Below are 25,302 nucleotides of genomic sequence, written 5' to 3'. Positions count from 1 at the left end.
CCAGGCAATGGCATAAGCTTTGCAGGGAGCAAAAAGACTTGGCTTTTAATCTCTGCTTCCCTGTTCTGGGACCCTGGGTACTGTGGGTTGAGTTGTGTCTTCTGAAAGAAGATAGGTTTGAGCCCTAACCACACAGCACCTAACCCCCAGCACCTCAGAAAATGACCTGATTTGGAGATAGGGTCTTTACAGAGGTCAGCAGGTTTAAGTGAGGTCATTAGCAAGGACCCTAATCCAGTATGGCTGGTCTCCTTATCAAAAGAGGAAAGATAGGCACCCACAGAGGCAAGACGATGGGAAGGCATATAGGGAGAAGGCCACAAGCCAACAAGAGTGGCCTCAGAAGGAGCCACCCCTGCCAACCGCTTGAGCTCAGGCTTCTAGCTTCCAGACCTGGAAAATAAAACATTCCTGTTGTTTAAGCTCCTGGCCTGTGGTGCTTTGTGATGGCAGCCCTGGCAGGCTGATCTGAGGGCCTGGATCTCCAAGTTCTCTGATGAATAACATGGGGACAATGATACCTGCCCTGCAGGGTTGCTTTAAGAATCAGATGCGAGGACACTTCTAAGGCATGTAGTGCGGCCCTGGCTTTTGGTAAGCAAGCATTTGTTGATGACCATGGATGTGAGTCCTGTGTTGTGCCCTCCAGCTCCGCTAGGGGGCCTGCAGAAGAGCCCGGGATGGAGCAAGGCCTCAAGTCAGACCTTTCAAAGAGAACTGGGTCACCCAAGGCACCCCTTCAAAAAGCCTCTCTAAATATGGAGAAGGCCAGAGAAATTACTATTAATGCAGTTCTTAATGGTTTTTAGCCAGAGAGTGGCCTCAGCCCTAATCGACAAGGCCGCGAAGCTGAGGTTTCTTTATTTTTATGTCCTAGGTACACTTTGAGTATGTTGTGCTGCTGTGGATAATCCATAAGTGCAGTAGTCACGGCCATTTAATGCGTGTTTGGTAAAGGAGGCGGCATGGTTTGGATGGGAAGGACACTCACCGGATGACCCCGAGCAAATCCATTAGTCTCCCTGGGCCTCGGTTTCCCTTCCTGTGAAGTGAAGGAGGGAGACCAAGCAGGCCAGGAATTCTGAAGCTTTGTGAGAAGGCCTGGAAGTTACATATACATTTCTTGCATGTGCATGCGTTGCTCAGACATGTTTTATGGGCAACATAAAGGCTATCCACAGCTCTTGTCTGGTTCCCGAAGGGGCCTCTGACTCCCAGATTGTCTGCAGTGACTCTCCTGGACAACCTCTCAGGGCTGCCAATTCCTGGCCAGTCTGGGATTCTGAGACTCTGATTTTAAAGTGGTTTCTAAGCCTCAAGAAGCAGGTCCTACAAATGTGGCTTTGCTGAGTTCCTGGGATGAGAGGGATCGGGGACATAGAAAGAGCTCCCAGAGAGCTCATTGCTAAAGGCTTTGCTGACCGGGGGGACCCCAGCTGCCCAGTACTCATGAGTCTGCTCTGGCCCTCACTGCAGCAGAGTGGGATCTCATAGCCCGCCACCTGTCCCTCTCCTGGATGCTCGACCTGCCTAACCTATCTGCCTGCGCCTCTGTGCTGGCCCCACCCCCATCACACTTGGAGTAAAACCCAAATCCCTTGCAATCCCTCCCTGATCCGGCTTCCACCTGCCTCTCTGGAGGCATCTTCCCCCATCTCCCCCTCGCTCCCCGAGCTGCAGCCTCACTGACCTCTGGTCAGTGCTTTATGCTCTAGCCTTGGCCCACGCTTGGGTCTTGGCCTTGCCGGGCCCTCTGCCTAGAACATTCCTCCCCACATCTTCCACTGCCTGACTCCTTCAAGTCTCAACTCAGAGTCAGCTCTTCCAGGAAGCGTTTCCTGAGCCCCCACTATCCGAGACTTCCCTTCCCTCTGTTACCCTCGCTCAGCACACCTGGCCTGTTTCCTTCAGAGCACCACCACCACCCATAAGGAAGTATTTATGTGTTTTTCCCCTCCTAAGATGCCAACTCGTGAAGGAATAAACTGTCTTACATATCTCGGGGCCCGGCTCATTGTAGCATTTAATAAATGCGGGAGCACACTCACCAGCACGGCTAAAATTAAAATGACTGACACCACTAAGCACTGGGCAGGGTGTGGAACAGTTGGCATTCTCAGCACAGCCGGTGAGCATGTACTATGGCACAACAGTTTTGGAGAATGGTTTTGTAGTTTTTAAAAAGTCACATATGCTGACTCTGTGACCCAGCAGTGCCACTCCATTTACCCAAGGGGGCTAAAGGTGCATGTCCACACGAAGATGTGTACACACATATTGCAGACTTTGTTCACAATAGCCAAAAACTGGAAATAGACCATCTAGCTGCATCCCCACAGTCTGATGGGACAAAGAGGGGAAGGAAGCCCCCGGAGGTGGCTGAGAATCCACCCAAGTGTTTCCTGCAGCCAGGGCAACTGAGTGGTGGTGGCCAGTAGTAGTAGTAGGGTGTTGGGAGGGGCCTGCAGCGATCCCAGGGATGGCCCTGGAGACAGAGGCTCGCAGAGCACCCTGGTGTCTGGTCTGAGAACAGGGGACCAGCCACTTGAGAGAACCTGGCGCTGGTGGTGCCCATGGATACAGAGTTCTCGCAAAACACCAATTAAGACATTTGACCCAAATTCGGATAAAAGCCTTTTTCCTGTGTCAAGTTGAGCTAATAATATACATTTGTTCATAATTTATGAGGCTTAGTAAGTGGGAACAATTAAGGAAAAGGCCTGTGCAAAACCTATTTCTTTTAAGCGTTACATAGGCCTTTTCTTGTTCTCGAAGACAGGTCTACGCTCTCTGACTGCCATGAAACACTTTTTTTTTTAATTATTATTATTTCTTACTTTTATTAGTACTGTTACTACCATTCATGGAGCGTCTCCCAAGCCAGGCTGTAGCATTGCCTTGTTTAATCTTAACTCTGTGAGGCAGGTTTTGTCCCATTCTACAGATGAGGCAGTTGAGCTTCGGAGAGGAGAAGAGCTGTGCCCCAGGTTTCATAGCTGGCACATGGGGATTATGATTCAAGTCTACCAGCCCCCAAGGCCTGTGGTGTATGCCGTTTCTGGGTCAGCCTCCCAGCTCGGGCTGTTTGTCAATCTGCAGGGCAGCCCTTCTACGGGTGGTTGTTCAAAGTGCGAGACCAGGGTCAGAAAGCCGTTGCCTTCTGATGAGTTGGCTTGGAGTTAGGCCTGAGAATCTGCATCGTCTCTAACACGTTCCCAGGTGGTGTTGACCCTGCCGGTCTTGGGACCACACTTTGAGATAGGCTGGGTCAGTCAGGGCTGCCACCATAGTCCTCTGGGCCTCCCCCCAACCCCGTCCACTGCAGACAGGTGGATTTATAGCCTTGTAGACCTTTTCCTGTATGTTTGCTACGTATTATCACACACAGAGAGTTGTATAGTTGGATTTTTCTCTTTACATGCGTGGGATAATATTCTACATGCTATATTCTACAATTTATTTCCACTTGACATGTCTTGGGCATATACCTCTGCCTCATTCTTTTTAGATGCACCGTGGTATTCCATGCTACAGTGATTATGGTTTTATTTACCTATGTCCACGGACAGGTGGTCTTCCACATTTTAGACTTTACACATAGTCCGATAAAATCCCTGAGAACATAAATGAGTATTTCTCCAGAACATCGTCATCCCTCAATAATGTCGGCCATTATTATTACTGGGTTTTGTTTCATTATTAACATTGAATTCCAGAAATCCCTTTTCTGGTGGGGACAGTAATGTACATGAGTATCTATTTACAGCTTCTAATGAAGTTTTCAACACAACAGTTCTGATAAGAGGAAAGAGGTGCTATGGGAAAAGGGCTTTGAGGGATGTGTAGGAGTGCAAAGGAGGAGGGGATGGAGCAGCAGGCAGGATTTGTATTGCCAGGGCCTGGCTTAGCTCCTGGTAGATTCAACCGTTGCAGGAGGGTGAGGCCTACCTTGCCATTCCTTGGTCACGTGGCAAAATCAGGCCTTGACCGAGAGCTGCCAGAGATCCAGGCCGGCAGCACCATGAGTTAAGAGGGTCTGTGCCTGGGTCCAGCCAAGCCCAGCTCTGACTCAACTTCCTTCTTCCTGTCTCTTCAGAGTGGGGTGTCTGGGGAGGAGCAACTCTGCGCAGACTTTCCTGAGCTTGACCTCTCCCAGCTGGACGCCAGTGACTTTGACTCAGCCACCTGCTTTGGGGAGCTGCAGTGGTGCCCAGAGAACTCTGAGACTGAACCCAGCCAGTACAGCCCCGATGACTCCGAGCTCTTCCAGGTATGTCCTCTGAGCCTCCAGGTAGCTCTCTGCTCCTAAAAGCCTGGCTCTGCCCCGTACCACCTTCTTTTGCATTTGCTCATGCAAAAAAGTCTTATCACCCACCAAAGCTCTTGGGACCCTGCCTCTTATCGTGGATCTGCTCTTGATCTTGGGAGTTCTTACCCCTTGCTGGGCCCGTTACCACCCCTGGACAGCGAGGATGGGGAAGAGCTGCTCCTGCTATGCCCCCCAGTCAGAAATGAGCCCCTCCGTGGGCCCGGGTGGCTTAAAACCCCAAGACCCTCCTACCCTCTATTACCTCACTGAATTCTCATCCCTACCCTGTGAGGCAGGCATGATTATAAACCCATTTCATATATGAGGAGACTGAGGCTTGGAGAAGTTAAAAGTCATGTGCCTGGGGCGATTTACCTAGTCAGTAGCTGAGCTAGATGCAAACCCAGTCTGCCTCCCTCCTGAGCCAGGGCTTTGTAACCACGGCTACGCCATATTGGAGATGACTCACATGTATTGAACAACTGCTCTGTGGCAGGACTGTCCCTGTTGTGTCTATTAACTTATTTAATTTTCTTAACAACTCTTAGAGCAAATACAGTTGTCTCCATTTTTCAACTGGAGCCCAGAGATTCTTTAAAAAGAGGCAGTGCCAAGAACTGTGAACATAAGGCCTCTTACCTTATGCGCTCTGCGTCCAGTCTCAGGGCATGTGATGGGTGACATTTCCTTTAAGAAGCCCTCAAGTATGGAATAATAAGTCTGGGATTTGCTTCAACATACAGCAAGCTCTGCTTGCATTTGCGTATGTGGGTGTGGGTGTGTAGGGGAGGGTGTATGGGAAATAAGATTGGCCGTGTTGAAACTGAGTGATGGGTACAATCGGATTTATTATTATTTCCTTGAAATATGCTCCCCTATAAAGACTGGGGGGAGAACCCTTAGTCCCCGTGCCTGTCTGGCAATATAATACTAATAAACAACAATTTAACCTACTATTGTGCCGTGCTCGTATGCCGTGAGCATCATCTCAGATAGTCTCAACAGATTGTAGCATTCCTTCTAGAAATGGAAGCTCCCTCTGTGTGTCAGACACTGTGCTGTCTACAATCTAGAGAGAAAAGTGACCCTAGATCAGTTAACACCAAAACTGTGGTCATGGTGACACGTGCGCAAAAGAAACGCACCAGGTGTGAGAAGGGGATCTAAAGACTGGGTGGTCAGGAAAGACCTCTCTGAGGAGGCCGTGCTTCAGTTGGAGGATGGTTGGAGGAGCCCTGTGAAGCTCAGAGAGCAGAGACCGAGCTTTCCAGGCAGAGGAAGCAGTAAGCGCAAAGTCCGGGAACAGGAAAGCTGGCTATGTTGGAGAACAGAAGAGCTGGCAGGTAGCAGCTAAAGGGATTGTGCCAGAGGGTAGTCGGAAAGGTAGGCAGGGGCCAGATCATGCATGCAGGGTCTCGGGGGCCATGGTAAGGGGTCTAGATTTTTCCTGAGACTATCCTAACCTATAAAGAAAGGACTATTAATAACCATTTTATAGGTGAGGAAAGTGAAATTCAGAGAGGCTAAGTAACCTACGCCAGGTCACACAGCGAGCAAGGGTCAGTGAAGATCTGAGGAAGCCCTGCCCCTCGCTGCTGTACAGCTTCTCTGCCAACCGTATGCAGAGCAGCAGGGCTGGGCTCTGGTTTGGGCTAGGTCCAGGGACCTCCATTCTTTATTTGAACAATAGAGGTGAGACCTACACTACGCTGCTTTACCCCCCTCCCCCCCCCGGGGGTGTGTGTGGCTCACTTCCAGAAAATACCTTCAGGCAGGGAGGGCTGATGAGCAAGAGAGGTTGAGATGGTGCATGGAGAACCCCACCCGAGCTGTACGGGCTCCCTGCTTCCTCAGAAAGGAAGCCAGCCCCTGCCGAGATCCCACTGTGCGCCTGAAATGGCCTTGGACGCCAAGTGAGCCTGTGTGGCCCCCGGGTTCCCAGCCCCACAGACGGAGAGGACCTTGGCCGACCTCTGCCCACCCAGCCCCGCCCCGGTCGTGGTCGGCACACCCCACCTGCCCTCCTAAGCCCAGGCCAGCGCCACCCATTCCCCACAGATGCGCCCCTGTGCGTGTGATGGTGTGGTCAGTGGCTGTCCCCCTGCCACACACACATCCTAAACCCCCTGACCTGGGGTCACGATGGCACCATGCGCTATTATATTCCCGGGCTCTGCACAGAGCCCCGCACTCTCCCAGGGCTTCATGAATAGCCACCAAGTGGATAATCCCCTTCAAGCTGTCGTGTCGCCTCCTTAGGCAGTCGGTGAGTTACTTCCTCTCCCAGGCGCCATCTGTGTGGCGTGCCCGTCTCCCTGTGCCCCTTGGACGGTGAGCCCCGGGGAGGGCAAACTGCGTCTGGTTAGGCTCTGGGGGCGTCGTACGTGGTGAGGACTCGCTCTCGCTCTCGTGCGTTGAATGAAGAAGCTGATTGTGAAGCTTTCTTTCCTGTCAAGGACCAGACGTCGTGGCCCGTTCCACAGGCCTCAAGCTGGCGTCGTGGCTTCTCCCGCGGCCACAAGCTCAGCTTTCTCATTGAGCGGCGGGAACCCTGGAGCCACCGCCTGGGTCCGAGCTGTGTTCCCCCAGGCAGATGGCACCATTGCTATGGAAACAGACCTCGAGGCAGCGTGACAGGGTGAACAAGTCCTCGAGGGCAGGGAGGGATGGTGGCCTCGATTTTCTGTCTTCCCAGAGTCCTCAGGCCAGGGCCACAACCATCACCAAGTATTTTTGGAGGAAGCAGGCACCTGGTTGTCAGCTTGCTGTGTGGTCGTGGGCAAGTAGCTCCCTGGGGAAGGAACGTGGTGGATTCAGTCAGTGGTTCTTGGTCTGTTGAGGGGAGGGTCCCCGTCGCAGTTTTCTGATGGAATCTGTGGGCCCACTGCCAGAAAAAAAGGGAGGAAAAAACTGATTTCCTGGGTTTTCTGGAGCCCAGTTGAGCCCCCTGGCTGGAGGGTGGGGGTGGGGATTTCTGAGTGTTCTTCTGGCCCTCGAAGCAGAAATCCTGTTCTCTGTCATTCCTTCAGGCCCCTCCTAGGCCTTCAAAGTGAAGCATTTTCCCTCGGATTTCTTTCTTTTTTTTTTTTTTTAATTTATTTATGATAGTCACAGAGAGAGAGAGAGAGGCGCAGAGACACAGGCAGAGGGAGAAGCAGGCTCCATGCACCGGGAGCCCGACGTGGGATTCGATTCCGGGTCTCCAGGATCGTGCCCTGGGCCAAAGGCAGGCGCCAAACCGCTGCGCCACCCAGGGATCCCTCCCTCGGATTTCTTCAAGTCTTTTTCCTCCTTTTTCCTCCGGCTTGAGTGCAGCTCAGGAAGGCTGGGGTGGGGTTGAGTCTATTAATATCTCTTCCTTCCCTGATTAACTCTCCATTAATTTGCACTCCGCTTCCAAGCAGAGCAGGAGAGCCTGGCCAATGGGCCCAGGAAGAGGAGAGGATGGCGCGGCCCCCCGTGATGTATCATCCTAGGTGCTGACGGACGCCGTGGACGCTGTGGGCAGAGGGGCCTTCCTTCCTGGCAGGGTCAGCGCTTCCAACCCTGTCTGTCTGGCTGTTCCCGAGCTGGAGCAGCCCAGGGTGGGCTGAGGAGAGGGAGGAGGCCTTTTGTTACTCATTTTGTTTTGGCTCAGCCTGTTGGGTGCTTCCTGAGGTCTTTGCCATTTTGTATTCATTTTCACATGGTGCCTGGTACACAGTACATCCTTGACCACCACCCTGACTTGCTGTGTGACCTTGACAAGTTTGTTTCCTGGACTTTCATTTCTCCGCCTCCACAACCCCACCCCTATACCCCCCCTCCCACCATCACCAGTGACAAATAGATTTCCTCATGAGGAAATGAGGAATGGCAGTTATTGCTTGGAGGGCTCTGTTACAGGTGCTGGTATGGGAGGCGCCTTGGTGATGCAGTCAGTTAAGCATCCAACTCTTGATTTCAGCTCAGGTCATGATCTCAAGAGTTGTGAGATCAAGCCCTGCATTGGGCTCTGCGCTGGGCATGGAGCTGATTGGGATTCTCTCTCTGCCTCTGCAGCTCCCTCTTAAAAAAAAAACACAAAGAAAGAAATATAGAACGATAGATACTGGTGTGGAAAGAACAAGAGCCACAATTGGGTAGTGATATAGGGGGGCAGTGGCACACAGGACCCCATGCTTAACATCATTGGTTACTTTGTGATCCCTGAGGGATCCAGCTCTGATGTGTGTGATAATTCATAGTATTACCACTGGACCACTGGCTCTTGTCCCTGTGAGAAAGGGGGCTCTTATTTGATCCAGTGCTGGTGACATCATTTCTGAATAACTTCCCTCTAGAATCTCTCCCTTGAGGCGCTAGCTAATCTGTTCCAGTGGCCAGAATGCATTGTTTGGTACATTTTTCCTTGTATTTAACAAATCTGCCCAGGTGCCACCTGCCCCAGGCACTGGGCTGGGCTGGGCTTGGGAGCACCCTTCAGTCCAGATCTGGCCTTCCTAAGCAGACAGTGGTGGTGGGGTGGGGGAGTCATGTTTTCCCATTTTACAGAAAAAGCGGCAAGGCTTAGAAGAGGGAACCGATTTGCTGGCAACCACCCTGTGGTGGTGGAGCCCCATGTTGTCAGCCCCCAGAGTGGTCATTGGGTCCCTGGTTCCAAGGTCTTAGTTAACTCCCTGTCAGGCTAAACAGACCACTCTGGGAATATAGGGGACTCTGGCTTGAGGGTGGTGGTTGTGTGTGTGTGTGGGTGGGGTGGGGGGGCGGGGGGTGGTATGGGGTGAGAGGAGCAAGCAGTCAAATGAGCCCATCACATTCTTAAGCCAGAGTCCACAGGCCAGGATCTGCCCTTGTGTGTCATTCCCACCCCACCCCCCACCTCTTCCACACACATACTCCCCGGGGCCTGGGTCAGGCCCGACCAGAACCTTCTTTTGACCCTTCTTTTATTTTAGCTCTAATCCAAAAGCTACAAGCACATTTGTTCTCTTCACTCCATGTTCCCCCTCTTTGAGTTACTCAGCTGCCTCACTGGTTGCAAGGCCCGGAACAGATTCAGTGCAGCCAAAAAGGCTGTCACGAGATGCGTATTTCAGATGCACTTCCTGAAGGAAGGATAAACAGCCTGACCTGGGAAAGAGTGCTGGCGGAGGCATCATGTGACAAAAGGCGCCTCCTGCCAGAACAGGCCTGGCAGCCAGGGCTTACTGAACGAGGTGCTTGGCGCCTCACCTGGAAGCTACGTGATTGCCATGCTCCAGGGCCTCTGGGCATGGGGGCCACTGGGCTGGTGTCTGGGGGTGGGCTGGCAATCTATGTGCTGACCCCCGTCATTATAGGTCTTAGACATCGGAAAGGCTCAACTCTTGGCTGATGTGGGCCATGGTGGAGGTCCTGCCTCTGTCCCGGATTTGTTATATGACCCCAGACACCTGGTTCAACCTCCAGGAGCCTCAGTTTCTCCAACTGCAAAACAGAGATTAGAGTAGAACTCCTCTCCTAGAGGTTGTTGTGAGGTTTACCCAAGACGGTATTCATGAGGCCTGGATGCTCCTCTCCTTGGCCCCCAGTGTTTATCCCAGACTTTGGCTCTATATTTTTTTCTCTGCCTGGGGTCTTTGGTTCTCCACCCTCCGCCTGGTGCCCGCATGCCTTTTGGGCCTCAGTTGAAATGCCAGCTGCTCAGAGCAGTTGTCTGTGACCACCCTAACTTGCTTGTAAATCTTCACCACGTTCTTCTCCATGGCAACTTCCTTTTACTTTCTTCCTAGATTTTCATTCTCTGAAATGATCTCGTTTGTTCCCTTTCATAAGTCTGTTCTCTGCTGGAGAGGAAGCTTCATGAGGGCAGGGGCCACACCTGTCTTGGCAATGCGGTAGGACGAGTGCCCAGACGGTGCCAGGTGCAGAGTAGCCATTTAGTACATGCATGTCAGGGGAAGGGAGGGAGGAGGCGGGAGGAGAGCCTGCCGTTGCCTCCACCACCGCCATCATAGTGGCAATGGTAGTGGCAGGACCGAGCACTTATCATGCAGCAGGCTCCTTTGGTTTGCTAAGCAGCTTATTGTATGTACGTTAGCTGAGATGAGGTTAGGTCCTCAACATTAAGCTCAAGAAGTAGGTACTGTCGTTGCATGAGACAGATGAAGAGACTAAAACTTGACCAAGGACCCATACCTGAGAAGTGTGGGATCTGAGATGCAACCGCAGCCAGAGCCCAAGCTCCTGACCCCTCCTGAGTGGTGAGCATGGCCAAGGAGCCCACTGGGGAACAGTAGCGGTTTTATTATTGCCATCGTTCTCATTGTCATGGTCAACCCCGAAGCTGCCAGCCTGTACACTGCCTGCCTGGCACCCAGTGTCCTTGGGAGTGGGGGGCTGCAATGGCATGCTGTTCCCAGAGGCAGAGGCCAGCTTTGGGGACCAAGGGCTTGTCCCAGGAGTTAGAACAGGAGGTTATAGTGTGGAGCTGCTGTCCTTGCTACAGGGGACAGCAGGTGTCTTTCAGGTAGATAGCCCTGTGCCCACCCCGATGAGCAGCAGAGCCAGGATTGGGGCTCCTAGGGCAAGGCTACTTCCAGTTTCACCTGCTGCCTGCTCACAGACTCTGTGATTCCTGGAGTCGATAACATATTTCTCAGGCATCTGCCATCCCAGTGATACCGAGAGATCTGAGGGCGGGGGAAGGATGGGAGAGGATTTGGCAAGAGAGTGATGTGGTGCAGCTGCATGTGCAGAGCAGATTTCTACCACGAAGACGTGAAGACGGCTGAGCCCGGGTACTGACTAACTATGTCCCTCTCTGCTCCACCCGCGCTCCTCGTTTCAGATAACTGACAGCGAGAATGAGGCCCTCCTGGCAGCGCTCACCAAGACCCTGGACGACATCCCTGAAGATGACGTGGGTCTGGCTGCCTTCCCGGCCCTGGATGGTGGAGATGCACCATCCTGCACTTCAGCTTCGCCTGCCCCCTCATCCTCACCCCCCAGTCCCAGCCCCTCACTGGAGAGACCCCAGCCCCCGGCACCTGAGGTGGACGACCTCTCACTGGTAAGAACCTATTTCTAGCTGCGGGGATGGTAGTGGCTGGGGCTGTGGTGTCTGCTTGTAGGGGTAGCAGGTGTAGGGGAGCCAGCTCCAGCCCCTGTGGGGGGGATGTCTACGTATCACTGACACATGGCGGGCAGCCTGGACAGGGCATGGAAGTCCCTTCCGGGCCTCCCCTTTCCTTGTGGTACTGCGGGGCTCACCTTGGAGGCTCCACCTGCACTCTGTAGGTCCTTTGGGATTTCATGGATTGACCTTCCTTGTGTGGTAAAACCTCGAAATTACATGTAAACCTCTTTCTAAAGGTTATACAGACACAATGGCAGTAAAAATTCAAGCAGAAAACGTGGGTAGTTAGAAGCAAAAAAAAACACCTCTTTGCCCATCCCACAGTTGAGTTCCTTGGCTGGAGGTAACCATGATTACCAATCTGTTGTGTGACTTTCCTCTTCTACTTTTTTTTTTTTTTTTTTTTAACACTGCAAAAGGGAGTTGACCTCATAAATGGCTCTGCACCTTTTCTCAATGAACTGTGTGCCTTGAAAACTCAGATGAGCACAGGTAGCTCGGCTCCATCCTTTTTGTTAGCTGCATTGTGTTCTTTTGTAAGGATGGACCATAACTTATTTGACTAGTCCCCTCTTGGTGGAGATTTAGGTCTTTCCACCTCTCCCTGTGACACTGCTGCGGTCAGTGCTTTGGTAGAGGCCTTTGCACATCTAAGTGGATGAGTTGCTAACAGTGGGATTCCTGGGTCTACCGAGACCCGGTATTTCAGTTTAGACAGATATTTCCAGGTTGCCCTCCACAGAGGTCAGACTGGTTAATACCCTCCTCCCCCCCAGCAGAAGTTAAATGTCTGAGTATCTGTGGGATGGGGAAGAATGGGCACATGGCGTTGTATTTTTCTGGGGAGAAGGTCTCCGTGTTTATCAGATTCTCAGAAGAGTCCAGACCTCAAAAAGTTACTGAAAGCAGTTGCTGACTCAGGCAGAGGGAAGCTGGAAGCTGGAAGCTGAGATGTCATGGGGCGTGTGAAGTCCCACCTCACTCATGTATCTTGGGCTCCCTGCCTTGGCACTGGAGAACCTAGGTGCTGATAAGACTCAGCTGGAAAATCAGGGCTTATTGAGCTGGCGAGGGTCTTAGGTCATGGAAGGTTTGAGTGGAAAGGCCCTTGGTAACTCTCAAGTGCAGCTCTGGGGAAACTGAAGCCCAGAGCAAGGAGGGATTCTCCTGTGGTCACACAGCAAGTAGGTATTCTGACTCCTTTTCCAGGATCCTTTTTCTTCTCTCCCACGGCCTGCAAGTTCCCGAGAGTGGTGTGAAACATTTAGTAAGGACCTAGTGTGTGCTGGGCGTGAGAATATGTTCAGTCGTACGTGGTGGCTTCTGCTGACAGGACTCAGACTGGGTTTGAATCCCAGCCCCACCAGTTAGTGCTTGTGTGTCCTTGAGGCCCCTAATCTCTCTGACTCCGCTTCCTGGTCCATAAGGTGGGGTTAATAATAGGGTTTATCTCAAAGGCTGTTAGGAGGAGTACAGCAGATAATGCATGGAGAGCGCTTAGAGCAGTGCCTGGCACATAGAAGTTGCTCAATAAATGCTATCTAAGTAATAGTCCTGGTGGCAGTAGTAATGAGGAATTCTCTGTGGGGGTTCTGGAGAGGCAGAGAGCGACCCCTGCTGGCCACAGGGTGTTTCCCTCCCATGCCTCCGACTGCCTTCATTCCTCCCACACCTGTTGAGCATTTCAGGAAGTGTGCTAGGCACGCAGGTAACAGACTCACCAGCTAGACTTCCAGCACACCGGCAGAGTTCAGAAAGGCCCTGACGAGTGATCCAGATGCCCTGTTCTTAACCTGGAGTCACGGATCCCAGAGAGCCCGTTGGTGGGCTGGCCTCTACATATCTGTGCATCCTTCTGAGCTCAGCAGCTTCTATCATATCTTTCGAGGGACTCCTGAATCAAAAAAGGTTCAGAACCAATCATTTAATGTGCTTGCCACCAATATGCCGATGGAAAAGCCAAGGCCTGAAGAGGGAAAGGACTCATTCAAGGGCTCGTAGTGAGTGGGGCTGAGCTGGGCCAGAACCAGATCCCTTCCCGCCAGCCCAAGAATCTCGTTCTATCCATGTCAGAGAATCACGGACCTGCGTGTGTTGGTTTGGGGTCTAGGTGGGGTGGTGGGAATCCTCTAGCTCCTAGGGGAGTGAGGATTGGCCTTCTCTCTGGCTCACCCCAGCACTCCTTGCTGGGGTGACCTGGAGGGCATATCACTTGAGGAAATACTTGGTGCTGTAGCAAAAAGCCATCCTGCTTCCTGGCTTATTCTCAGTCTTGCTGTCACAGGATCCTTGGTGGGACTTGCAGGTGTACTCAGTTCCCCCGCTCTCTTCTGGGATACACTATGCACCTGTCCTCTGGGTGCAGAAGTGTAAGAGACTCAGCAATTTTTATGGAAAAATTAGAAAAGCCAGACAAGCTTTAGTATAGTATGCTTCCACTTGTGTACAAACAACCAGGTGTGTTGGGGGTGATATGTACATACATTCCTATGTGATTGAATCCCACCTCAGAATGGGGTTGCCAGAAGGTGGTTAATAGTAGTTATCTCTGGGAAGGAGGAAGGGACCTCGGGCAGGAGGGGGACTTGTCCACCCCTTAGTGTCTATAGTGTATATTTTTTTCACTACTTACAAGCATTTCTTTTTAAATTAAAGAAATTAACTTTACACAAAGCAGTATGAATAAGCAAAAAGAACAAAAGGAAAGTCAGTTGGAATCCCATACCAAAGAATCCTTGTGGTACCTGACTTTCCAGATTGTGTGTATGCATGCGCATGTGTATCGCAAGCATATGCAGAGTGTCCCAGTAAGGTGTACGTGGCATATTTTAATGGGAAGACATGACACCAGATCTGTTTGGAATTTCTCAAAGTCACAGATACTCCTCTCGGGTTAGTAACTCTGAAAAGGATTTATATTTTATTGGGATACTTGTGTGTGTCTTACATTGTTAGACAATCTGCTTTCTGTGCTTAATGTAATGGGAAACATTCTAGGTCATTAAATGCCCTCCCTGTGTTCTTCCCATGGTCCTGTGATGACCCAGAGTCAGGGCGTGCTCGGTCCCTAGAAGCTAGCTCTGGGCTTAGGCTTCTCCCCGCCACACACTTCTCCATGTCCCCCAGCGGAGCACAGCCCCAGCTCCCCTCCTCTCTGCTTCTCCCACAGCTGCAGAAACTCCTTCTCGCCACATCCTACCCAGCCTCAAGCTCCGACACCCAGAAGGAAGGCACCACCTGGCGCCAGGCAGGCCTCAGGTCCAGGAATCAGCGGCCTTGTGTCAAGGTATTTGTGTGCACATCCCAAAATCCACCTGGGCTCCCAGGTGGCCTCTAAGGGGGTGCAACCTTCCACTCTTATTAGAGGGTGTCAAGTTCAATCAGCATCTGGTTTCCCTCCATTACCCCTGTAGCTGGTGTGCTTGGTGTTTCTTGAGACCCAGGCTAGTTTGGGGTTCTAGGGAGAGCACTGGGCTTTCTCTTCCACCTCAGTATTGCAGGCACCGTGTTAGAGGATGGGTTAGAACAGGGATGAGAAAGATGTGGCCTGCTCTCAGTGGGCTTATTCTAGTGGGTGACACACTGAAACATAAGCTCCTCACTGGTTGTGGGGACCTCAATAAGGAGTTTGGATTTCTTCTGGGGAAAGAAGCCATTGGAGCAACCAAAGCTCTGTCGTGAACACCAGGGAATGAAGCAAATCCCTTTTCCTCCTTGGGCTCCATCTTCTAAGACTTTCAGAGAGGTTTCGCAGGTGATTTCCTAGCATTCCCGTTACTCAAAGCCCACGCTCAGTCCTTTTCTTTGGTCCCTAGACACTTCTGCAGGGGACTGTTGCACGCAATCCCATGCCCTCAGGGCAGAATCAGGATGTTTTTTTTTTTTTTTTACACAGTTTTATGGAGGTGTCACTTAAATATCATAAAGGCATTTATTAAAGTATAATTCGGGGATGCCTGGGTGGTTCAGTGGTTCAGTGTCTTGTCTTTGGCTCAGAGTATGATCCCGGAGTCCTAGGATCGGGTTCTGCATCGGGCTCCCTGCATGGAGCCTACTTCTCTCTCTGCCTATGTCTCTGCCTCTCTCTTTCTCTCTGTCTCTGTCTCTCTGTCTCTCATGAATAAGTAAATAAAATCTTTAAAAAATAAAAGTATAATTCGATGATTGTAGTAAATTTACAGAGTTGTGAAGCCATGACTACAATTGAGTTTAGAACATTCCCATCATCCCAGAAATCTCCCCAGCACTCCCACATACACTTCTTCCTTGTTCCCATGCCCAAGCCGACCACCACTAATGTAGATCCTGGTGACACAACTGAAGTGTGTAGTGCAGGAGAGCGGGGTGGTCAGAGCAGGGCTTGGGGAGTGAACCAGGAAGGGGTAAAATCCGTGCCTGGGAGGCCTGTTAGGAGGCTGGTCACTCCTTTGTTCCTTGTCACCTGAGCACTGCCTGGTGCCACGCTGCCCCCAGCCAGTGGCTGTAGGCATGGGGCAGAGTGAAGGGGGCAATGTGGGCCTCATTCCTTACCATGTCCTCCTTCTCTCTCTAGATGGACAGCACCCAAGACAAGAAGGCCCCCACAGTGCAGTCTCAGGGCCGGAGTTGTACAGAACTGCATAAGCACCTCACGTCAGTGCCATCCTGCCCCCAGACTAAAGCCCGCTCCCCAGACAGGGGCTTGCAGCCACCACCGGCCCTGAGTCCCCCGCTCCCAGCCAAGGAGGATGAGGAAGCTAGTGAGGACTGCCCGAGCCCCCAGCCAGCTCCAGCCTTGCCCCAGGACTCCCCAACACCGGGCAGGGCAGGCCCTGGCACCCAGGTGTCCCGGGAAGACATGCAGGCGATGGTGCAGCTCATTCGCTACATGCACACTTACTGCCTCCCCCAGAGGAAGCTGCCCCCCCAGGCCTCTGAGCCAGCCCCCCAGCCCTGCAGCAGCCCCTCCAAGCAGGTCAAACCCCGGCCCCGGTCCCAACACCCTTCCAAAGGCTCCTGGGCCGAGTTCTCCATCCTGAGGGAACTTCTGGCTCAGGATGTCCTCTGCGATGTCAGCAAACCTTACCGCCTGGCCACACCTGTCTACGCCTCCCTCACGCCCCGCCCCAGGCCCAGGCCCCCCAAAGACAGCCAGGCCTCCCCTGGCCACCCATCCCCTGTGGAGGAGGTGAGGATCACAGCTTCACCCCGGAGCACCGGGCCCAGACCCAGCCTGCGCCCACTGCGGCTTGACGTGAAAGGACACACTGGCCGGACAGCCAGGCTGCAGCGGGAGGAGGAAGAGGAGGAGGAGGATGAAGAGGAGGAAGAGGACGAAAAAGATGAGGAAGAGGAGGAGGAGGAGTGGGGCCGGAAAAGACCAGGTCGAGGCCTGCCATGGACCAAGCTGGGGAGGAAGCTGGAGAGCTCTGTGTGCCCCGTGCGGCGTTCCAGGAGACTGAACCCAGAGCTGGGCCCCTGGCTGGCATTCTCTGATGAGTCTCTGGTCCCTGTGGAGCCCCAGGGAACTCTGCCCTCACTGCGCCTGGCTCCCGAGGCCTACGACGTGGAGGGGGCACTGGGCAGCCCCACAGATGAGGACAGTGGCCAGGACCAGCAGCTCCCACGGGGACCCCAGATCCCGGCTCTGGAGAGCCCCTGTGAGAGTGGGTGTGGGGACACGGATGAGGACCCCAGCTGCCCACGGCTCCCTTCCAGAGGTAGTCGGAGTCGATGGTCTGCAAGAGAGGGGGCAGGGATGGGGCGTGGCATTCCCCACTGCGCTGGGAGCCAGGAGCCCTGTGCTGGGCAAGTCCCTTCCCCTCTCCGGCTCCCGACTTCCCTTTCTGTGCAATGGGCTAGTTGGGCGGCTCTTCAGAAATCACCCACACATCTCTGAGTTTTTCATCATGCGTGGGCCAGGCACCACTTAATGAACACGGAGCGAGATGCCTGCCCTCTTGGGGCTTTTGTGTCAGTGGGGCAGACAGGCAATCACAAAGTAAATAAAAAAGGAAGATAATTACAAATTGTGCTAAGTGCTCTAAAGAAGACGTCCTGGGTGATGATGTGACAAAAGGAGTGAGTCTTAAATCCAGCTCCATAATGATGTTGAATTTTAAATGGTAACAGTAGTGGTGGTGATCATACCGGGTGATCTGTTGTGTACTCGCTGTGCCAGGTGCTGGTCTAAAACTTGACACCACTTGACCCCGGTGATTCTTCACAGGGGGCCTGTGTAGTAGATGCTAGCATAATCTCCATTGTCAGACAGAGAAACTGAGGCACAGAGGTATCGAGTGACCCATTGAGCTAGGGAGTCCTGCGTCCACCTGTTGGGGGAGTACCCTAGGCCCTGGCCTTCCCTGGGGCTCCTCCCCACTCTACTGCACTCTTTGGCCAGAAGGGATCACCCTCATAGCCACTTGCTTTTTCGGAAACCTCCAGTAGTCTGCCCACTGCCAATGTTGCTGAGACCCTGGGAATGAAGGTGCTTTGAGTTGTTCCTGCCCTTTCCTGAAAATGACAGAGACTTTTGGGTCACATGCCTGAAGGGAGTACTGCTTGGGTTCCAGTGGGGGTTCAGGGTTTCCTCCTGAGGGAAACATATGCTAATGATGCCATGTTGGGGAATCTTATTTTTTTTCTTTTTCATCTTCTTTTCAGACTCTCCCAGGTGCCTCATGCTGGCCTTGTCACAAAGGTAGATTTTTGGAAATCACCGGTTAATTATTCCATGAGTCTTTATCCTGTTGGATATGTGTCTCGGGGGTGGGGGGATGGGTGGTTCCTCAGCCTCTAAGCCTGCCCCTGTCCCCCTGCACCTGCTCTCGCTCTGCCATGTGGGGCCCGCCATAGGTGGGCTCCTTTAGAAGGGAGGTCTCTGCAGGCCCAGGGAAAATGGGGGAATTAAGGTTTCAGGCCATTTCATAAACTGTACTTTCCAGGACAGGGGAAAGAATTCTTTTCTCCACAGGGGAGAGCTGCAAATGCTGTGTGGCTTTGGGCAAGTCTCCTCCCCACCCTGAGACTTGGGTGCTCCATCTGTAAAATAAGAAGGGTAGTGATGCTTGCCCTGTCCCCCTCCTCCAGCAAATTCCTCTTGTGTCTCCTGCAAGAGGTATATGCTGCTTTGAATTCCTCTAAGCCAGGATGAGGGTTTCCCAGAAATTCTCCCCAGGACCTACCTCTATGGGCAGCAGAACCAGGGTCCGTCGCAGTGTCCCCTTGCCCTCCTTGCATGCTGGGGGAAGTGGAGCCTGCTGCTGATTGGCCTCTTTCTTCTCTGTCCTCCCCACCCCCACCAGTGACACTCCTTTTGGCAGGAAGAGCTTTGAGCAGACGTTGACGGTGGAGCTCTGTGGCACCGCAGGTGAGCCAGGGGCTCAGCTGGTAGGGTGCCCTTGGGGGAGCAGACGTGACTCCTGGCAGCAAGTCCCCTACCCTGAGCAGCCCCTTGGGCAGTTGGGGGTGTACCCCACTGATCCTGCCACTGCTGCACGGGTTGCATGGGGTCTTAGGATACATAGTGAGGGTGTCATAAGGGGGAGAGTCAGCCTTTCATCTGCAAACAATCCGCACATAAGCTGAGGGCAAGGTTAGGAAAGAAAGAGACACTGTCTTCCCCCAAAGGAGCCTGCCATCTTATGGAGGAGACAGACTCACACTATGACTCGTACTAGTCAAAGGATACGCAAGAGCTCTGGGAGCATTGGTACTGGAAGGGGCGGGGTGGGGCAGTGCAGGAGCATGGCCTGGGAAGCTTTGCAAGGCATCCAGAGCAGGGCGCATATGATCTGAGCTTGCGGGAGGAAGGAGCAGAAGTTGGGGAGATAGAGACGAAGAGGCGGGAAAGAGATCCCTGGCAGCAGAATCTGCAGGAGCAGAGGCACGTGGGGTGAAAGCACAGGTGCGTCTGAGATTGACCACCTGCCGTTGCTGCATAGCAAAGGCAGGGCGGGCAGGAAGGAGCAATCACAGAGGGCCCAGAGGAATGCCAGGCTGAGGCTGTGATCCTGATCCTGTAGGCTTCAGGAGCCCCAGAAAGGAAGAGACCTCAGGCACTTAGCAAGTTCCCTTTGGTGCACTGGGGGGGAGGAGGGAGGCCAAGGGTGGATGCAGGAAGCACCAATGGCACTGTGATGGCCCAGTCCACGAGGGCAGTTGACCTGTGGCACCTCTCAGCTCTGGGGACATCAGAGGCTGTTGAGTGACAGGGTGTAGAGCAGGAGGAGATATCTCAAATGACCTGAAGGTTTTGGCTACCATCACTGGGCTATAGAGGGATGGCAAGTGGATTTCATCACATGCCAGCTCAAGAATTGACTGTGGAGGGGGGGTGGGAGGATGGGTAACTGTCCATTAAGAAGGGCACGTGATGTAGTGAGCACTTGGTGTTATATAAGATTGGTGAATCACTGACCTCTACCTCTGAAACTACTAATAATACATTATATGTTAATTAATTGAATTCAAATTGGAAAAAAGAATTGACCGCAGACTGTGTGAGGAGTCCCAGGCCACATTCAGGCTCGGCTGGCAGTGCAGTGATTGATTAGTGATGCCTGCCATTCATTGGGTTGGGGAAGTAGAGGTACTTGTGCTGCTTATGTGGCATCCCAAACTAGAGTCTCTGTCCCCCTCACCTCTGGTTCTCCTCTTGCTTGGCTAGGACTCACCCCACCCACCACACCTCCCTACAAACCCACAGAGGAGGACCCCTTCAAGCCAGACATCAAACACAGCCCAGGCAAAGACAGAGCTCTCAGTCTCCCCAGCTTGGAGGGCCTCCAGCTTGGGCCCACCACAGCGGCTGCCCCCAAGCTGCCAAAGAAGCACCCAGAACGGAGCGAGCTCCTGTCACACCTGCGGCATGCTACAGCCCAGCCAGCCTCCCAGACGGGTCAGAAGCGCCCCTTCTCCTGTTCCTTTGGAGACCACGATTACTGCCAGGTGCTTAAGCCAGAAGGCGCCCTGCAGAGGAAGGTGCTGAGGTCCTGGGAGCCGTCTGGAGTCCACCTTGAGGACTGCCACCAACAAGGTGCCCCACGGGCTGAGGTGCAGGCCTCTGCCAGGGAGGAAGACAGAAGCTGTGACAGTGGGGGTCCCGCCAAGGACAGCGTGCCCCTGAGAGACCATGAGATCCGTGCCAGCCTCACCAAGCACTTTGGGCTTCTGGAGACTGCCCTGGAGGATGAAGACCTGGCCTCCTGTAAGAGTCCTGAATATGACACGGTCTTTGAGGACAGCAGCAGCAGCAGTGGTGAGAGCAGCTTCCTCCTGGAGGAGGAGGAGGAAGAGGAGGATGAAGAAGAGGACTCAGGGGTCAGCCCCCCTCGCTCTGACCACTGCCCCTACCAGAGCCCACCAAGCAAGGCCAGTCGGCAGCTCTGTTCCCGCAGCCGTTCCAGCTCTGGCTCCTCTTCCTGCCGCTCCCGGTCACCAGCCACCCGAAGGACCTTCAGGTATAGATGGGCAGCCTCGAGAGGGACAGTGGGCAGCTGAGGACCCCAGTTCCTGGGGTGCCAAGGGAGGGAGGAGCCCTGGGGCTGCGTCTCTGTGTGTGGCCTGCGTCCTGGTCAGAGGCCCTGGAGGTGATCTCCCTGGGGGAGCTGTGGGCCGGTTGGAGGCAGGTAAAGCCTGCAGTGAAATGGTCAGGAGTGACGCCAGTCTCTTGGCCCCGGGAGAGGAAGAAAACCCACTTCCTGGCCATTCGCAGCCTTATGTCTAAATGAACTTGTCCCTTTCTCATCTGTGTTTTCTGCTTTTACATTTGTAAATTGGACTCAGTTTAATATATTGGGACATTTGTGACATTTGCATGTGAAAGGAAATTGAGCAGAATTCTGATCTGTATTCTAAAAAAAAAGAACACCTGGACTTAAAGCAGTGATAAGGTTTACTCCCATCTCTTGGGCCTGGCGAGCTGTGCAGGACTTCTAGCAGTTGAGAAGCTGCTTTACCTTCCCGCTGCGATGATGCATCTGAGCCTGTTGGCTCATAGCATCTTGGCCCACTGAACTAGTCTGAAAGAAGGAGCTGGTTCAAAAGTCAGTGGGGAGTTAGGCAGAAAGAGTAGGGGTTTGGCGTGTTTTGGTGGAGACCCGTTGCTTCTCTCCCTGATTCATAGCAGGACCCCAGTGAGTCTTCACCTGAGGGAGGCCTGAGGCGGGTCAGCTGGTGCAGGTCGCAAACCCTCCACCTGAGATGCACCTGAGCGACCACTAGATGGTGCTCTGGGGTCCTGAGCAGTGAGTGGCGGCCGCTGGTTACCTGTGGACCACTGGACCTCACCCACCCAGTGTCTGATTCTTTACATCTGGGGGTGGTGGTGGAGAATCTGCATTTCTGACTAGTTCCCAGGTGATGATGATATCACCAGAGAGCCATACTCTCAGACGCAGAATTCAGGTAATTAAAAAAATCTTAGAAAAACTAGGCTTTCTCTTATCTACACAAGTAACTCTTAACTGTTTGACAATCTAATGAAAGCAAACACTCCTCTTCCCTTTAAAAAGTACATAGACCTCCAACTGGCGTTAGGTTTTAGGAGGTTTGTAGACTCTCCAGATACTAATGTTAAGAAGCCCTGGGCTACCTGTTACTCAAAAGAGTTCCCTAGCGATTTCTCGTAAAGCCCTTCTATGTAATAAGCCAGGATGAGGGCTCCATTCTCTATTCCTCGGGGGTCACTGAGCTAAGTGACTTGGCATCCATATTAGGCAGTTTCCTCTACAATGTTTAGTATTTCAGAAGGTACTAAGGTTCTCTTCTTTTTGAAACACCTCCCTCCCTCCCTCCCTCCCTCCCTCCCTCCCTCCCTCTAAGGCTGGAGCTGAGGTTTTCTGGCCTCCTTTCCCTCCTGACCAGCTCAGGGCTGTCAGGGTAGGCCCAACTTGCCTGCAGAAAGTTAGGAGCCTCTTTAGAAACTCCCATGGATTCTCCTTTCCCTCTTCTTGGTTTTGGGCCAAGTTCAGGGCTGGCTTTTTCTTCTCACTAGAGAAAAGTAACTGGTTAACTTGGTTCTTGCTCAGCTGGCAAAGTTCAGTGCTTGGTAAACCTGGTGAACTTGTCATCAGTCTTCTCCAGACCCACATCTTTTCACCTGTCCTTCCCGTACCAAACATTGGTCAACAGAAGTGTTTTGAGGGGGTTTAACAACACAAACCAGTCACCCTCAGCTCTGCAGGTGGGGAAACTGCCAATGCTTTGCAAATGGATGATGATACTGTTATTTATAGCACTTTACTTATTTGTTTATTTGTTTGTTGTTTATTATTGGAGAGAGGGTGGAGGAGAGGAAGAGGAAGAGAAAGAAAATCCCAAGCAGGCTCCATGCCCAGTGTGGAGCCGATGCAGAGCTCTATTTCATGACCCTGGGATCATAACCTGAGCGAAAATCAAGAGTTGGATGCTGCTTAACCAACTGAACCACCCAGATGCCCCCTGTTATTTATAGTGCTTTAACGTTTGCAAGTCACATCCCCTTCTATTACTGTATTTAGCTTCCCAGATGCACTTAGAGGACAATCTGCTTTTTTTTTTTTTTTTTAAGATTTTATTTATTTATTCATGAGAGAGAGAGGCAGAGACATAGGCAGAGGGAGAAGCAGGCTCCCTGCAGGGAGCCTGATGCAGGACTTGATCCCAGGACCCTGGGATTATGACCTGAGCCAAAGGCAGATGTTCAACCACTAAGCCACCCAGGTGCACTGAGGGCATATTTGCTTTTTGTCCCCATTTTAGAGATGAGGGAGCAGAGGCTGTAAGAGGTTCAATTGAAAAGCAAGCAAGCAATTAACTGAGCAGGTCTTGAGCTCAGCATTTTGTGTTCTGTACCTCACAAATGGCCAAGGAGGTGGTACAGTCAGTTTTCCCTGTCTTCCAGTCAAAGAATTGAAGCTAAGGGGATATCAGTAACTAGCCCAAGGTCACCCAGCAGGGCATCGAATGCAGGCCGTCTGACCGGAGAGCCGATGTTTTGTCATCTGTACTGAATTTCCCAGGGATGCAGACAGTCTGTGCAGAGCCAGGATGCCCTGCAGACCGCACATGCCATGCTCCTTCCACTCCAGCAGCCTGGCTCTCTGGAGGAGGAAGAGGCAGCATGCAGACAGGCAAGAGGACATGAGCGTGGGGCACCCACGAGTGTCCTCAGACTGTGCACCTGAGCTGATGAGCCCAATAGCCGGACGGGACATGGGGGCTGTGATGGCCGGGATTGCCTCTTGGCTGGGCATCAGCCACTAGAGAGTGGTGGGTCTAGGATCAGCACCCCTCCTGCTAGCTGTGCCTCCCCCGCGTTCTGGCTTTAGGCAAATCCCATACTGAATCTGAGCTTCAGGGTTTTCCTTTGGAAAATGGGGAAGCATAAGGCCTTGTGGGTTGCTTTCCCCCCCATCAGATCACATGCAGTAATGAAGCAAAAGGACCTTTCCACCCCTCATGGCATAAAGAGGCAGAAGGGTGCTGATTAGGGACATGGTGGTTTCCAGGGATCCAGTCAAGGAAGCTGGCAAAGGCACGTGTTGGATGGTGCAGAGCCGCACACAACCCTGGGCTGTTGCTGCTAAGGGGGACGCTGGCTTTCCGTGGGCGCCAGTCCTGCTACTTCTGCCCTCATGAGCAATTTTGAAAGAAGCGTCCCTTGCTTCCTAGAGCAACTCCACCCGCCCACCCACCCTGCTGTGGTCCCTCCTGAGAGTGAGTGCCTCTGCTTTGCTTGTTCACTGACAGATGTGAGAGCAGAGGGCCGTGTTCAGACAGAACGCCAAGCGTCCGGCACGCCAGGAAGCGGCGGGAAAAGGCCATTGTAAGTGACCTGGGGCCCCGGAGCCCGGAGTGAATGGGGAAGAACAGGGGCAGCAGGACATGCCAAGGCTTCAGAGGCCCGAAGCCCTTTGTGGCTGGCTGTGGCCTGCAGAAGATAATTACGTTTCTTTGACTTAAAAAGGCACAAGGGTCACCAAAGGGCATCAGAGGTGGCATCGTGCAAAGTGCGGCTGAGGGACTGGCTGTGAGGCGTGTAGTCGGTAGTGATTTTAGTGCTGAGCATCACAGGCTCGATAGAGCTGAGAGCACAGGCCGTGGGGCGGGGGGTGGGGGGGCAGGGAGCAGAGCTAGGCCAACCAGGCCACAAAGCAGCCCTGCTACTACCTCCTGTGTGACCTTGGGCAGGTCTCCCAGCTTCCCTGAGCCTCAGTTTACTCATCCATACACCAGGGAGTTGGGCCTGTCCTTCCTAAGGGTCCCCTGGCTCGATCAGGGCTAAGGGACCAGGAGAGCCTGCTCCTTGCTTCCCACTGACCTTGTTGACCCTCCTCCAGAGTTAGTCTCTGGGCCTCGGCTGTGCTAGGAGGCTGCAGAGGAGAGCCAGAGCCAGCCGCTCCATGTCACTAGAAAGAAGGGAAGGGAAAGTATTCAGACAGAGGCACAGAAAGACAGACTTGCACTTGATTGCTTTTCCACCATGAGGGTGCTTCAGGGCAGAGACGTGGACGGACACATGAGGTGTGTGTACCCCAGAGGTCCACAGCTGTCTGCAAGCAGGTGCTTAGAACCACGGGCTGTGCCTGGAGCGTCTTCTTGGAATCCACATGTGACCATGCAGCGGTTGTGATGTGCCTGGCGTGGACGAGACGGACCAGGCCCCTGTTTTCATGGCTGGGGCAGAAGGGAGACGTACAACAGACTTATAAACAAGGAATAAACACTATAATCAGAGATGGGGAGAGGCGCGGTGGAATTAATCACGTCAGGCTCGAGTCTCTGAGAGAAATAGTTGTGTTTTGATGGTTGGCGAGGATGTATTTATAGGGTAGTCTGGGAAGGGCATCTGCAAAGAGCTAGATGCTGATGGATGAAAGGAGCCACCATGAAGTTTCAGGAGGATGTGGAACAGAGGCAGGAAAGAACC

The 25,302-nt window shown here is 52.8% G+C and overlaps 1 protein-coding gene across 3 annotated transcripts in view; it reads left to right on the top strand.

The window, feature by feature from the left end:
* PPARGC1B (PPARG coactivator 1 beta) overlaps positions 1-25,302 on the top strand; it is a 108,907-nt gene that overhangs the window by 74,484 nt on the left and 9,121 nt on the right. For 2 of the 3 annotated variants that reach the window (XM_038535054.1, XM_038535053.1), the window contains exons 2-9: positions 4,097-4,270; positions 11,121-11,342; positions 14,578-14,694; positions 15,961-17,107; positions 18,054-18,090; positions 18,695-18,759; positions 20,059-20,851; positions 24,123-24,198. In XM_038535054.1, the coding sequence (XP_038390982.1) occupies positions 4,097-4,270; positions 11,121-11,342; positions 14,578-14,694; positions 15,961-17,107; positions 18,054-18,090; positions 18,695-18,759; positions 20,059-20,851; positions 24,123-24,198 (2,631 nt within the window). The remainder of the gene's footprint in view (positions 1-4,096; positions 4,271-11,120; positions 11,343-14,577; positions 14,695-15,960; positions 17,108-18,053; positions 18,091-18,694; positions 18,760-20,058; positions 20,852-24,122; positions 24,199-25,302) is intronic. The other variant, XR_005358436.1, reaches the window with a different exon arrangement.

Source organism: Canis lupus, chromosome 4 (genome assembly GCF_011100685.1).
Source record: "Canis lupus familiaris isolate Mischka breed German Shepherd chromosome 4, alternate assembly UU_Cfam_GSD_1.0, whole genome shotgun sequence".
In the NCBI taxonomy this organism is placed as follows: domain Eukaryota; kingdom Metazoa; phylum Chordata; class Mammalia; order Carnivora; family Canidae; genus Canis; species Canis lupus.
This window is presented reverse-complemented; position numbering and strand designations above follow the sequence as displayed.